The following is a 14,632-nucleotide window of genomic DNA, read 5'->3' as shown; positions in this document are numbered from 1 at the left end:
CCAGCCTCCACCAGTCAGGTGACAGAGAGCAGCAGGTGAGGCTGGGGAAATCACACCCAGCACCTGGGCCGTCACATCCATATACTCATAATTCTTATTTCTAATTCAAATATGTATGTTGTTTTTTGGCGTCCTTTTTGGGCATTATTTGTTCCTTTAATGTCCTTACACTGCTTAATTTTTTAAAGTTAAGTTCCGTTAGATGTGTAGTAGCAGTAACACACAGAAAAGTTGCTTTTTTATAACGTAAGCGGTTAAAGAATTAAAGTGGATTGGCTTCGTCTAACACCTGAGAGGACCTCAGAGGTTCACTGAAGTCTTCTTCCAGCACACCTGAGGGTTTATCAGTAACCTAGAGTCTACCGCCCCCTCACGGTTTTCTCCAGAAGCTGCAACAACACTTAATGTGCCGAATCTGTTCTGTCTTCTCATGGGTTTTCAAATAAGCCTGTATGTTGGTGTTAGCATGTTTCCATCTATCAGATCAGCAGAAATGTTTTCACTTCCTCCATCATCACACAAAATCAAATTTCTCACTGAGCTGATGAAAACATGAAAGCAGGAGAAACAAACTCATTGTAGGTCATTGTAGCTGACATTTCCATGACTCATTATCCACGAGTCTTACACTTCTGTGAGTCCAGGTTGAGTAAAAATTGATCACAAATCCACAGAAACTGAATATTTTAATGTTTTCTCTAATGGCTTATCAAGGTGATCTCCAAAACAAAGGCAATTCTGTTTAGCTAAAAAAAAAAAATTGACCTCTGTACTATAAGTTAAGGTATTCATGGCTATATTTTGGCTCTATATCTTTAATTTGAGGCCACTTACTACATTTATCAGTCAGACTGTGTATAATATCTCTTTTTGAATTGAAATCTTTAATTTAAGGCGAAAGTACTTCACTGAAATTGCATAGCGGTATGTTCAGAATTTCATTGGCCATTTGAGGTGTCGGTCATCTGCAAACAGTTGTGATTGGCTCGATCTGCACACGGAAAAGGAGACTGAGGCTATTTTGTTATTGGCTTCTCTGGTTGCTGGGCTTCATATGGCAGATCGTGATTGGTCAAGTGAGGTGTCATTCAAACCTGAGACTCCACAGAGTAGCCGGAGACAAGATGGCGCCGGTCTGTGTCTGTTTCCGGAAGTTGTAACGCGGGAAACACAAGAGAGAAGCGGAAGTCGAGCACTTTGCCTGCTAATTTGAAAAGAGAAAACTTTTTTTCTGTGGATTATTTTCATGTTTTGGACTAAATGTCTTTCCTGCAGTGGATCTTCTGGACTTTTATGGACGTTTTACAGACCGTTTTTGTCGGAGTTTTATCAATCTGTTGATCAATGAGAGATGTCAGCGGTGAGTTTCCTCAATGTTGCCTTAACTTTAAAATGTTTGTTTGTCTGCTGTTGCCGTTTATTGAGCCTCCTGTTGTGATTGTACTAACATGGTTTGAATCAATCAATCTATGTGAATCTGAGCTTTCTAACGGTGTTTAATACGAGTATGAACGTGAACGTAGTGTTTGTGTCAGTGGACATGAAGTACAATAAACCCTCCTGTGGTTCGTGGGCGGGCTGTAGGAGGGCTGAATGGAGGTAAACTGGACTCCAGGAGCTTCTCTGGTGTTTGGTCATTTGTGTGGACCAGTTTCTGTCTCAGTGTGTTGCTGCTTTTGAAAAACTCAGCCTTGTTGGTTGGAGCTTCTCACAAGCTTCCAGTGGGTCCCTCAGATGTTTGTGCCTGTCTTGGGACACACCTGCTGACTGTGCTTCAGGTACCAGCTTCTGTCTGTGCTTTGTCCATTAGCATCATGTCCAGTGTCCGTCTGGCCTCAGGTGATCTGCGGTCATTCAGTGCTGCAGCTGCATCACATCACCACTAGAGGGTGCTGTCATCCACATCATTCTCTGCAGTATTTTGTTGTCTGTGGATATTTCAGTGATTTAAGTGAAATCTTTCCCCCTGATGTGCTCAGAGGTTTAAAGATTATAAACCACAGACCTCTCCGTCAACTGCTTTCACATTTTTTTAACCTTAATGGTTCCAAATGAAAACTTGTCACAGGGTCGTCTCCTCAGAGACAGGATGCTGTTAAAGACAATTTTAATGGCTCTGAGCACCACAGATGGAGTTCCTCCATTGTATGGGGGTGGAGTGAAAATCTCAAAACCTCTGCAGTTAAAACAAAGTGTCTGCTAACTGCGGTCCCTGTTAAAGCCCCTGTTTCACTCTCCATGGTAATAACGGCTGCGTCGTCCTGACATGGTGGTACCCTGTCTTGTCCCCTTTGTGCTTTAATGGTACTATTTCATCTTCTCTGGTTGTGTGATTTTAATATCTCTCCCTCGTCTGCTTATGCTGCACTTTTATTAGAATTTGTGCTGTTTTAGTTTGAAGCACCCATTTTAAAGCACCCCGCGGCTGTTATTGTTCTGCCTTTCATTTGTGCTCCTTGCTTATGAATCTAGGTTTTATTATTGTTATTCGTCCTTTGAACAGCTAAACTGCCGTTTTTTATGTAACACTCACATCTGCTCGGCCGTCGGGGGTCTCGCGCTGATTGCAGATGTGTTAAACCGCCAACATCTGTCTCCTCTTGTGTTCAGTGCAAGAAGAAGCAGCCTCAGTTGTCAGTGTTCGCGTGACTCACAGGCTGAACACCGACAACATCTCCTGTGGAAAACCCATTACGATGATTAAATATCGTTCCATTAGCCGCAGTGCACCTGCAAGTTTTTGTTATTCCTATGTATGACCTGGCTGCTAAATCCTCTGAAAAGTTCAGCATTGCTAGCAGTCCATCCCATATTGTGCAGATTTGATGATCATATCTCCGAATCCTCCCACATAACATTCATACAGTTAAATAAATGCGACAGGGAGCGAACCGACCAGAATAAAGCAAATGATGGGAGTTTCTCTGCGTGATGATCGTCCTGGAGTTCCTAACATTGAGGATTTGTGGGGCATGTGATGAGATGTGAACCCCCACAGGCCTCTCAGATGACCCCTCTTTGAGCTGATTTTAAACATGAAGTGGACATCTTTCATTATTTCTGTGCGCTCAGTGTTCAGGTTGCTTTGTTCTGCTCTTGGAGTGGTGCTATGCTACTTTTAGCTAACTTCACTCATTATCTGTGATGGTTTTTGGCTTTCATCCATTTATCCATTATGTTTAGGCTTTATCTGTTACTATTAGCGACCCGTTAAGGCTCTCAAATCCAGCCAATAGTGTCCAGGTGTCACCTGACTGTCATATCTATGAATATATTCTTTTAATTTAAGCAAAATCTTTTTCGAGTAGAGCGACTCCACACACTGCTGCCTGGCAGTGGAAGAATTTCCTGGCACGTCATGTTGGGAATCACTGATGTGCACCTTGAGTGAATTACTGGAGCTGATGATGGAAATCCTAAATGAAGCCTCAGAACGGGCCTCTTAGCGCCCACACAGGATGCCGCCGACTCCGCTCGCTGTCATCAGATTATGTGGGCATCTTTCCATGGACGATTCCAGTGATGAGGTTCAAGCAGGTTGTTATTAAATGAGAATCTGACTGTTATTCATCGGCTGATCTGGAGTGGATTTCCCACTGGCTGATGCATAAACGGATAAATGAGGCTGACATTTGGTCTTTCATTAAAAACCGCACACGGTTCTGTCAGTGTTTCCTCTCTAATGGCTTTTAGAGACCTTCTTCACAGACATTTTGTCATGTTGTGGAGAGAAAAGTGCAGACATGATGATTATAAAGACAGAAGCACCTTAATGGAGCACAGACATAATGAATTAGTCGTTAATTAACTCCAGTAATGGAAAAAGACTCTTTGGTGAGACATTACAGTGTGTGGGGACAGACTGTAAACAAGTGTGAGCAAGTGCAGCGTAGTGCTGATGAAGAGGCCTTGAGTCTGCTCACAGTGACGATGACATGCTGCCCTTCATCACGTTGATGCTTCACATGGGAGCATCTGCTGATGTGTGTTTCTTATTGTCCGTTATGGTTTTAAATCATGTTCTAGTAGTTAAAGTACAGCAGCCGTTATATGATCAGTATGTAGTGATTTCAGTGATTTAAGGCAAACTTGAGGGAAACTCTTTGTGTGCTGTGATGTGTAAAAGTCATTCAGTCTATTTTCAGTTATCGGGTTGAAGCATTGATTGTTTTTCAGACGTTCTGTTCAGTAGACACAATTTTTACCTTCAAACAGCCAATTGAACGTTTCGGTTTGCAAAATAATTAGTTTGTCCAGCCGTCAGATAAATGCAGTGGAGTGTAAAGTATGACGTTTATTCTCCAAATACACGGAGAGAAGTTTCCAGTTTCCTCCTCTGCACTTTAAAGTTATGAAACACATGGAAAACTATTAAAAATGTGACGTATTGAAGTCAGAGCTCGTTCTTAAAGGTAATCGTGTTTAGATAAAGATCGTCGTCTGGTTTTATTCCAGCCTTTAGAAGAGAGAAACGCTGCATGTTCACGCTCTTCTTGTTTCTGTGTCCTGGGTCACGCTGTTCATCTGTCCTGTTGAGCTGCGAGCTGTTTCAGAGGCTTCACCACCCGACAGAGAACAGTTTGATGGACACACATGAGCACGTTTGATATCCTGGAATGTTTGCAGATGTAAGTTGTGGGAATGAAAGAGTCTTAACGGACGCACAGCAGCGTCCAATGACGGCGTCTTCGCGCTGCACATCTGTCAGAGCGCAGCGGTGAATCCAGATGTTGAATCTTTGCTGTTATTCAGATGTGTTTGGCCTCTCAGAGAAGAGGACTCCTGCCCTCCTGGTCCTGGTCCTGGTCCTGGTCCTGGTCCTGGTCCTGGTCCTGGTCCTGGTCCTGATTATCCTCCTGCCAGTCGTGCTTCTTCATGTAAACTCACAGTGACACTCGAACACACTCATTTATCAGGATGTTTCCCAGATGTGAGTTTCACTCCACATCAGCTGTGTTGTGTTTGCGGCCTCGAACAGAAAACAGCCTCCTGCTCATCTGCGCCTCCTCTCGCTCTCCCTGGCATTTTCATGTCCTCAGTGTACACAATTCATACTTCTAAAGGAGCGCCTCTCGTATGTCTTATGTAACCGAGCGCGTCCCCGGAGTGTGTTTTAGGATGAAGAGTACAGCACTTTGTAAGAACATGTGCACAAAATTGCTTTTTAAGCTGTAAGGATACAGGCGGGGTTGATGGTTTGGAGGTGGTGCAGCTGTCTGCCAAACATGGAAGTCTTCGGTACAGATTAGAGGTACAGGTTTAGTATTTCCAGAAGTATTCAGACTGACGGTGTCTGTCTCACTCAGTGTCATAGACATGTTCGATCTTTGATTTCTTTAAATTTGCAGCGTCTCACACACACACACACACACACACACACACACACACACACACACACACACACACACGCACACACACACACACACTTTCAGCTGCGTTTGTCCCAACTTATAGATCTCATTTGAACTAACGCATGATTGCTAACACATCCTGAAATGTAATTCGGCTGCAGTCACAGCAGATTTTACTCCTCATTAAGCTCCATTAGGACTGGGACCAAGTCAGGATTAAATGGGGCGCTGCTCGGAGCGCAGACGCTCAGTCCAGTGGACGTTAATGACGTTAAAGTGTTTGATCCTGACTCGTGAAAAGCTTTATTAGTCCACTTCCACAGTGTCTCCCACAGTTTAGTGAGTGTTAGAGTTCCTTCTTGGCCTCGTTCACCTTCCTTAACATCTTACAAACTGATGATTTGACTGGATTGTGCTTCAGATTGTGAAGGAGCTGAAGAGCTAAAAGAAAAAGCACAGCGTTGTTCTGGACCTGGGAATCGCTGCTCTGGTGTTGCGTTCACTGACTGGTGTCCTTTCCTACATTCGGAGGCTGTAATTCTTTTAATGACTTATCTGAGCAGCTGCAGATTCACAGATTTACATTGAACATAAGGTTGTTTCGGCTGTTGTCGACCCTCCTGTAAGCCCAGAGCGTCTTCTTCTCCCCGGGGCCCGAGGTCTGCGATAGGGAACCACTTCCTGAATGCACAGACGTACGGCACATAAACAGTGGAAGTGCTCCATTTTGTTTGTCTCCTAGTTCTGAGCCTTCGGAGGGAATTCTCCCGCAGGGTCGAGGGAGCTGAGGAGGGTTTGTTTTGTCCATCTGGTCGTCTGTGTGTCTGTTAGAGAGCAGGATATCTGAAAGGATTTAAAGAAACATGTTTGAACTGCTCTGTGTCACATGTTAGAAAAAGCTCGCCGTTTGCTTTGGTTTTACTCGTTCAGGTTGAGGAAAAGATCGTGTTTGAGTGACTTTACGTGAGTTAGAAAAGCCTAATGTTGACTTCGACATGAACAGCGTCACCTGGGTGAAGGTGCAGCGTTTGATTGGTCCATCCATCCACCCCGCCTTCCTCCATATGTGGACACATAAAGTCACTAAATCTGACTCTGTGCATCTCACTACATTATGTGTTACTTTAATGCACATTTTTGCAAATTTTGGCTTATATTTTTCACACGTTGCACAAATTCTTCATACTGTGAACAACAGTCAACACTATGAGGAGTACTCGCTTTTTTCCCTCTTTCTATGTTTAGTATGACCCTAAATTGGACCTACATATGGAGTCAAATTCCTTGTGCTGCATGTGTCTGATTCTGTGAACAGGTGTAAACAGACGCCAAAGACAAACCCTGACCAACAAAACCTCGATGGGAGGAAGAAGAAAGAAGTGAAAAAGAGAATGAGGAGGTCGTTTGGGATTTACGGTGTTCAGACAGACTGAATGTAAATGAGGAAAAGGAGTCGGAGTGATATATAGAAAGATAGAGGCCACTTAAACGCTTGGCACAGGATGGGACTCCACCCGAGGTCGTTAATGATGAAAGCTGCTCCGTTTTAAAGCCACGTTCATCTGCACTTCCTGTCGTTAACAATGCACTTCCTTTTGCAAGTTTCCTGCATTAAGCTCTTTGATAAAAGCGTGTCCCGGTGGACAGTGTGACTGATTCTAAATGAAAATTCCTTCAAAGCCGACAGAACGATGGACTTTGTTAAAGCCAGCGGATTGAAACCTCTCTCAGACTCTGAAGTCCATCATGCTCACTGACGAAATAAATAGCTGCCAAAGACGTTCCTAAACTTCATGTATAAATGTAGTGTCATTTAAAATCTTCTCTTACACTTTGATTGTCTTTGCATCGACCGTCAGGCGTGACAGCCTCATGGTTTCATGCATCTGGAAATTGAGATCCATCATTCTCCTGAAACTCAGTAACTCTGAAAAGCTCCTCTGAGTCGGTTCAGGTTTGGAGTCGAGGGTACAGGGTCTCTGGGTTGAATTATCTTGCTGTGTAAAGATCAGTGTTTTTGTATTTCCTGGTCCCCTCGGCTGTTTCACGTCAACTCCTGAGTTACCTGAGTCAGCATGGATGTCCCCCGAGGTCCAGGTCCTGCACAGTCTGCTGTGTCGGTGTGAGCCACGATGACATTCACAGAAATCAGACAAAACACACGTCCTGTCCCCTGATGTGGTTTCACTCGGAGTGACGGGTGAGACAAGGCCACGGGGAACTTGTTGAACCTCCGGCTCTTTGGAGGCGCTGCAGAGCCCCCAAACCTTCTAGTGCAGGAAGTATCTGTGGCCTTTCTTATCTGTCTGAAATGTCCTTTTCTCACTGCGCTGTGTTTTTCTGCTAACCTGCTCATCCTGGTCTCACCTCTCCTTGCAGATTTCATGCATTACTTCAGTGTTAATGATTGCGTGATGCCTGTGGCTGCTCTGAGTTCAAGTTTGCCGTCTGTCAAATATTGTAAAACTGTTGTCAGTAACTGAGATAGAAATTATCCTGGCTATTATAAAGTAAAACAAAAACCGTGAATGTCACGCAGCCTTTCATATGTTGTCATCATGCAGTTTCTCTCAGCACCCCCCAGCTCTGACTCTGTTCTGCGAGCTGTTCAAACTAATCACGATCACTCAGAGAGGAAATTCTACTTCATTTCATCACCGGCAGGTTCAGCGTGAGGTTCAGTTCAGCCTCCAGGCTCGCAGCTCTCCTGTAAAGAACTCAATCAAAAAGCACAAGATGAAATGTGACTGCAGCACCAACAGCTTTTTATTTCCCTTTTCAGACGGTCGATGGCGTCAGCTCCTCAGAGATGAGACCGAGGAGCCGTAGACCTGCAGTTCATCGAGACCCTGCGCTGTCATCCTACGTCCAGATGGAGGGCGACCCTGTGGAAGAGTGTTTCTGGAGGAGGATACTGTGATCAAACTTTATCGTGAGTTTCAGCTCATTTTTTAGCTCAACTTCACAGCTTTGGCTCACTCTCATCACTCTTTTGGCTTTGTTTTTGGCTGCAGCAGGCAGCTGTTTTCAGAGAAACATCTGTACAAAATGAGTTACTGCAAGTTTAAGATGAACGCTCACGTCAGCATGCTGACATGCTCAGTGACGACGCTGACATGCTCAGTGACAACACTGACATGCTGATGCAAAGCAGATAAAATGTTTACCATGTTCACCATTTTAGTTTGTTGTGTTAGCATGCTATCTTTAGCATCATAGGGTCATGATTGTCTGTATCAGGGCATCCAGTGGTGAGACAACTCAAAACCACAAATGTCAACCTCGTGGTGGCGCTAGAGGAAGAATGAGAGTAAGACTCATCCTCTGGGCGCCATGAATGCCTGTTGAGATGTCTGACTCTGGACCTCAGTGGTGCGTCGACCGACGGACACGTTAGCATCCGTAAACCTCCGTCACTAACGTGACTGAAGCCTGACAATGAGAGATTTTTCTTTGCTTGAACTGTTCATGCTCTGCATTTTAAACCTGTGCTAAGTCTTTGTTTTCTCCTCCGCTGACCAGAAAAGGCTGAAAACAGCTGCGTCACATCACCTGGAAACCTCGCGTTACATAAGATGTGTTCCTGTAAACAGAGACAAACAGTCCGGAGCAGAAAACAGCCAAACATCGTGTGAGGATACAAGGAACGACATTTATCTTTACAACATGTGCAATATATATTCAAACAGTTCACAGATAACACAAGACATTACATTTACAACAACACACGTGTGGGATCGAGTCTTTAGACTGACGAGCTGTTAAAGATGAATATTCACAGGCTTCACATGTTAAACAAAGTGCCATTTTGAATACCGTTAACACATCGAACAGCAGATTTGTTGTCTTTAGCTGATGATAATCAAAGCAGAAATAATTACAATTCAGGACATTTAGATTGTAAACTCATATTTATCTGCATAACAAGTTTCTGTGACTCTGAGGAGCTTTTAGAGCTCAAACTGTTAAAGTGAAAATGACCCAAATTCTCTGGTTCCAGCTCCTCAAATGTAAATATCAGCTGATTTTCTTTGTCTTCTGCGACAGTAAACTTGATATCTTTGGGGTTTAAAGGATGACTGGACAAAACAAATGACTGGAATATGTAAACTTATATACTTGTGTGCATTTTCACTATTTTCTGACATTTTATGGACCAAACGATTAATCAGTACTTTAGAAAATAACTGGCAGATTGAGTGAGAACAGTCTTTAGTACCTTTCAGATGTGCAGCGACTGTGCTGTGATGCGTTTGTGTGTGATGCTGCAAAATATAGAAATGTATTTGGTCCGTGTGACGTGACGGAAACATGAATTATGAATCATCTTTACGAGGATCTTTCTGAGAACATCTGGATGTGAAGACTTCACGTTCGACTCTTTAAACTGCATGATTTTATCTGTCAGCTGACCCGGACTGGAACAGAACCAGGTCCCACCGGTGGTCTCGCACAGACGGACTCGTAATGTAGTGAAGTGTCCTTACCTGAACCTGAACTCAGTCAAACCTCACAGCGCCGAAGCCTTTATGGGTTTAAACGTGTTTTTTACATGTTTTTTTCCTCATGCGTCACAAAATGATTCTCCGTGTGAACAGAAGCTCACATTCAGCCAGTTTTCACATTTGACACTAAAGCAGTTAAATTACAGCAATGAGCGCAGTCAGGACCATCATGCTAACAGCTAAAGCTAAAGTGACTGGGCTCCAACCCGGCAGACTGAAGATGCTTCTTAGAACTCTTTTCCTGACGGCCGTGTGAACCTAAACAAACCAACGTGAGAAGCTGACCTGGAGTAAACCTCTCCGCTCTGGATCGGACCAAAGAAAACAAACTGGAGGTGCGGCTCCACCCTCAGAGGAGATACCTTCCCTCACTGCCACAAACCAGCAGATTAAGACCACTTCCTGTTTCCTGCGGCGTGTTTCCGGTGGTCAGGACGCAGAGGGGCACTGCGGACAGCTTTTCAGGGCGGGGTTGAGGTCTCTGAACGGCTCCGAGAGGCGAGGACCCTGCAGGCGGGACAGCAGCGTGGTCCGCCGGATGCTGCTGTCCGAATCCTGGTGGACGAACTTGTCCCTCAGCGAGCGGCAGCACGGCAGGCTGCCGGCGAAGTCGGAGAGGAGGTGCCCGCTGAAGAACATGTAGATCCAGGGGTTGCAGCAGCTGTTGAGGCTGGCCAGCAGGGCGGAGAGCGTGACGGTGGCGTTCTCAGAGTCTGCGGGGAAACAGAAAGAGGCAGATTTACGAGGCACGCTCTGAGATGTCAAGCTGATCTGAGCTGTGTACGTTTTCTCTTCAGGGAGTCAGGCTGCTGCTCTGACTCACCGGCCTGCCTGTCACATGTTTGTTCTCGCCTCCAGCTCCAGTTTGAGCCTCTCCCGTCCTCCCTGTTCGCTCTCCCAGGCTTCAGCCTACAACCGTTTTCATTACGCACTCAATTAACAACCGCTAAACTCCTCTGAACCCTGACTGTCACAGCGTCTGTCAGGCGGCGGACATGCAGTCAGAGAGTTCGGACGGTGGCGTGTTCACGATGAATCATCAAACATATTTAAGGGAATAAAAATACTCAGCATCTAACAAGATAAATGAACAGCTGATGCAGGCGTAGAAACTGTAGCTAAGGACAGCTAATGCACCGATCATCTGTAGTGTCCAAAAATAGTCTCATCTTTGACAGAGATGTTCAGTTTTCTGTCTGCAGCCATCGTCTCCACGCAGGGATTCCAGCAGAGAGCTGAGAGTCGCCCTGTTCCACAGTAAGAAAAGCTCCTTCTAATCTCTCTGACATTTGAGAAAACGCTGATAGTCTGTACGCTAAATGTCAAGACAGACTTATCTCAGAATATAGAAAATGGACTCCAGGAGTTACAGCTGCTGGTGCAGAGGGCAGCACACTTTGAGACGCGTTGGAGCCAACACTTTGCCAGTTTGGCTTAAAATCACAGATCGAACTGATTTTTATTCATTTCGGGTTAAATTCTGATTTCACTGCGCACAGAAAGGAATGTTTTTTTGGCAGATTCTTGGATTTTAGGTGCTGTTCAGGTTCGACTGATTTCATGCCAAAAAGGAGAAGACTCTAATTTATTCCTGTTGGGGTAAAAAGGCCCTGAAAGCAGCACTTGGACAATCATGAGTCAATAAAACTCTTTGGAGCCATGGTGAGATTCTTCAGGTGGGCGAGCAGCTGCGTGTCCTCGCCTCCATCATGTGAAGCTCACGTTACACACACCGCTCACGTCTGACGTTTCATAAAACGCCAAATACGTTTCTGCCCTTTTGATTTATTCCTTGGGGCAGTTTGGCCTCAGGGAAAGTTTCCAGCTGAAATATTTCCACTGTCAATGTGACCTGTCACACGTCCACATTTTCCTATTTTCATGCCTTGAATTGACAGTTTGACAAATGATGAATATTATAAACTCTAAGATAAATTGAGAATGCAAGTTTCTGGCCTTCACCTACGACTCAGACATGGCATCAATGTAACGACACATTCGAGGTATTTTCCAGCTAAAGTTTGGCAGGATGATCGTCCACAATAACAACACCTGCTTTTCCATTAATACTGTTTTTGCTGGAAGCTTCAGCACTGACTCAGCTGCTTTGGTCCATTTATGTTATTTTTTACCAGCAGCTTCCATCCCTCGACACCAGGAGCAGCTCTGAGAGGCTGTTTGTGGAGGACTTCCACACGGCGAGCGATTGCTGCCACCCTCCAGGTGATAGCTCAGTGTTTGAGCCATGCTAGCGGCGTGACCTCAGGGGCGGGACTGTCTGTCCACCACTGTGATCCAGGCATGAAATCCAGCTCAGATATTCACGTTCCCCTGAGGATGAATTCTAATCACTCTGGTGATCCTCTGACTTTTCATCTGGCGCCACCATCAGGTTAAAATCAGCTGTGCTAATTAGCAAATGCTAGCACGCTAACACAGCAAACTAAGATCGTGAACATGGTAAATATGCTTACATCAGCAAGTTAGCTTTGTCACTGCGGGGGTTTTAGCAGGCTGATTAGCTTTTAGCTCAAAGCACGACATCAGTACCTCCACGCTTTCACTGCAGCGTACAACCTGCAGACACCTGCTTTTACTTTGAAAATCTTGGTGAAGGAAGACAGTAAAATGTGCAGATTTAAAGAACTGTGCTGAGTTCACAGATGGATAACTTCACGTGGATCTTCTCCACCCTGATTACACACTGAACTGAAACTGAGTCAGTGACATTTTCTCTGAATCATCATCATACAAGATTACAGATGGAATTATAAGGATATTATTATGAGAATTTATGGATTAACCACTGAACTGACATCGGTCCAGCTTGTACAAAAAGCTGTTCTTTATCTTGATGTTTAAGTTGGCACTGAACTGAATCTCCTCTTCATGTTTTTGCTCTCAGATGTGGATTCAATAAAAACACTAAATACTTTCCCTCCTTTGGTTCCAGCCCACGATTGACTGGACAGGAATGAAAATCATTTCAGACTTCGCTCTTTCTCCTGAAATATTGGATAATGATGTTTCCTCAGGCCAGAGAAACGTAAATCACAGCATCTGAGCTGTCAGCAGCTTCGTGTTGTTCAGGTCTTTCTGTGTTTTCTTTTGGCTGCAACACAAATTTCTCTTTGGGCAACAATTCCGGATGGTACGACTTCAAGTTGCTACAAGACAGAAACATGAAATTGTTTCTATAAGAATGAACAGCGGTGATTTATTTTTATCAAATCATTAGAACTTGGTCTTTGAGCTGGAGGAGAGGAGGCTCCTCACAGGTGACTCACCGTCCCAGGAGAAGGTCTTGTCCCACACCGACCACATCTGCACGGTGAAGAAAGGCGCCCAGCACACCACGTACGCCAGCACGATCACGAAAGTCATCTTCACCGTGCGTAACTTGGCGCGGGAGATGGTGCTGACGCTGCTGACCGAATTCCTGCCCAGGATCCCGTTCTTGGTGGCTTCGGCCACCGCGCCCACGCTCTTCGTCCGGGTCTTACACTTGAGGTTCTTCCAGATTGTACGACAGATGAATCCGTAGCAGAACACGAGCACGGCCACGGGCACGAGGAAGATTCCGGCCGTGATCCAGGTGATGTAGGTGCGCGGCCCCCACGGCTGGACGAAGTGTCCCCAGCAGTCGTAGACGGCCGAGCCGGGGCGCACCTCGCTCAGGGAGAAGATGAAGTACTGCGGGGTGCTGAGCACCAGGCTGCACGCCCAGGTGGAGCCGATCATGATGTGCGCGCGCTGCGTTGGCTGCTGGAGCGTCTGCAGCGGGTGGCAGATGGCGATGTAGCGGTCCAGGGCCATCATCACCATCATGTAGGTGGAGGCGAACATGCCCAGCACCTGCAGGTGTTTGACGATGCGGCACAGAAAGTCCGGTCCGTAGAAGCGGAAGGTGATCTTCCAGCAGAGCTGCGGCAGCACCTGGAAGAAGGCGACCACCAGGTCGGCCAGGCTCAGGTGCTTCATGAACAGGTGCATGCGCGACGGTTTCCGCCGGGTTTTGTACATGGCCACCAGCACGCTCACGTTCCCCACCACAGCCGCAAGAAACGCGAGGCTCAGGACGGTGATCTCGATCTTGGCCACCTCCTCGTTCCGTCCGAACGGGTCGGTGTCGTTTCTCGTCCCGCTGATGTTCGCAGCAGCCGCGGCGGCTCCAGGCTCCAGCTGCAGCGTGAAGTTGAACTCCTCGCTGTAGTTTTTGCCGGTGATGTTGCAGGAGCTCTCCGAGGGGAAGCGCATGGTGGTCTCCTCTCCTCCGGGCGCACGGAGGTGGCTGCCCGCCTGTGCGTAACGGTCACCGCCGGAGACTGTGGCTACGAACTGTCGATCACTGCAGCATGTATGAGCTGATCACCGGGGTGCACGTGTGCACGCGAAGAGCCAGGCGGTCAGAAATGAGAAACAAGAACAAAAATTAAAATTATTTTTTCCACTTGTGGCTCACAAAAACTCCTGGTTTGAATCCGAGCTGCAGATCCAGCGTCTTTTAAAGGCAGAGACCAGCCCCCTTACACACACACACACACACACACACACACACACACACACACACACACACACCCTTCCTCCACCCTCCCACTTAATACACGAGATAAAGTGGAGCCTGCAGGGAGGAACCTCTGCTGTATCTCTGGAGAAAATGGACTGAAAAATAAACCAGAACGTTTTCCTCTTCCTTTTTCTTTTTTTTTTTAACTGTTTTCATCGTGGCTGAAGCATTGTGGAGAAACATTTTCCACACATATTAAAAAGGTAAAC

The 14,632-nt window shown here is 45.8% G+C and overlaps 1 protein-coding gene across 1 annotated transcript; it reads right to left on the bottom strand.

Moving 5' to 3' along the window:
* Window positions 1-8,997: 8,997 nt before the first annotated feature.
* LOC143314625 (arg8-vasotocin receptor-like) lies at window positions 8,998-14,159 on the bottom strand. Its single transcript, XM_076721647.1, has 2 exons — window positions 13,144-14,159; window positions 8,998-10,569 (listed from the first exon to the last, which is right to left on the bottom strand). Exons 1-2 carry the CDS (start codon window positions 14,111-14,113, stop codon window positions 10,286-10,288), a joined length of 1,254 nt encoding a protein of 417 aa, XP_076577762.1. The 5' UTR covers window positions 14,114-14,159; the 3' UTR covers window positions 8,998-10,285.
* Window positions 14,160-14,632: the final 473 nt, after the last annotated feature.

Source organism: Chaetodon auriga, chromosome 22 (assembly GCF_051107435.1).
Source record: "Chaetodon auriga isolate fChaAug3 chromosome 22, fChaAug3.hap1, whole genome shotgun sequence".
Taxonomy (NCBI): Eukaryota; Metazoa; Chordata; class Actinopteri; order Chaetodontiformes; family Chaetodontidae; genus Chaetodon; species Chaetodon auriga.
This window is presented reverse-complemented; position numbering and strand designations above follow the sequence as displayed.

Coding starts and splice junctions, on each gene's coding strand:
- LOC143314625 (XM_076721647.1), bottom strand. CDS start 14,113: ATGCGCTTCCCCTCGGAGAGCTCCTGCAACATCACCGGCAAAAACTAC. Junction 10,570..13,143: donor CAAGACCTTCTCCTGGGACG/GTGAGTCACCTG, acceptor GTTTCCCCGCAG/ACTCTGAGAACGCCACCGTC.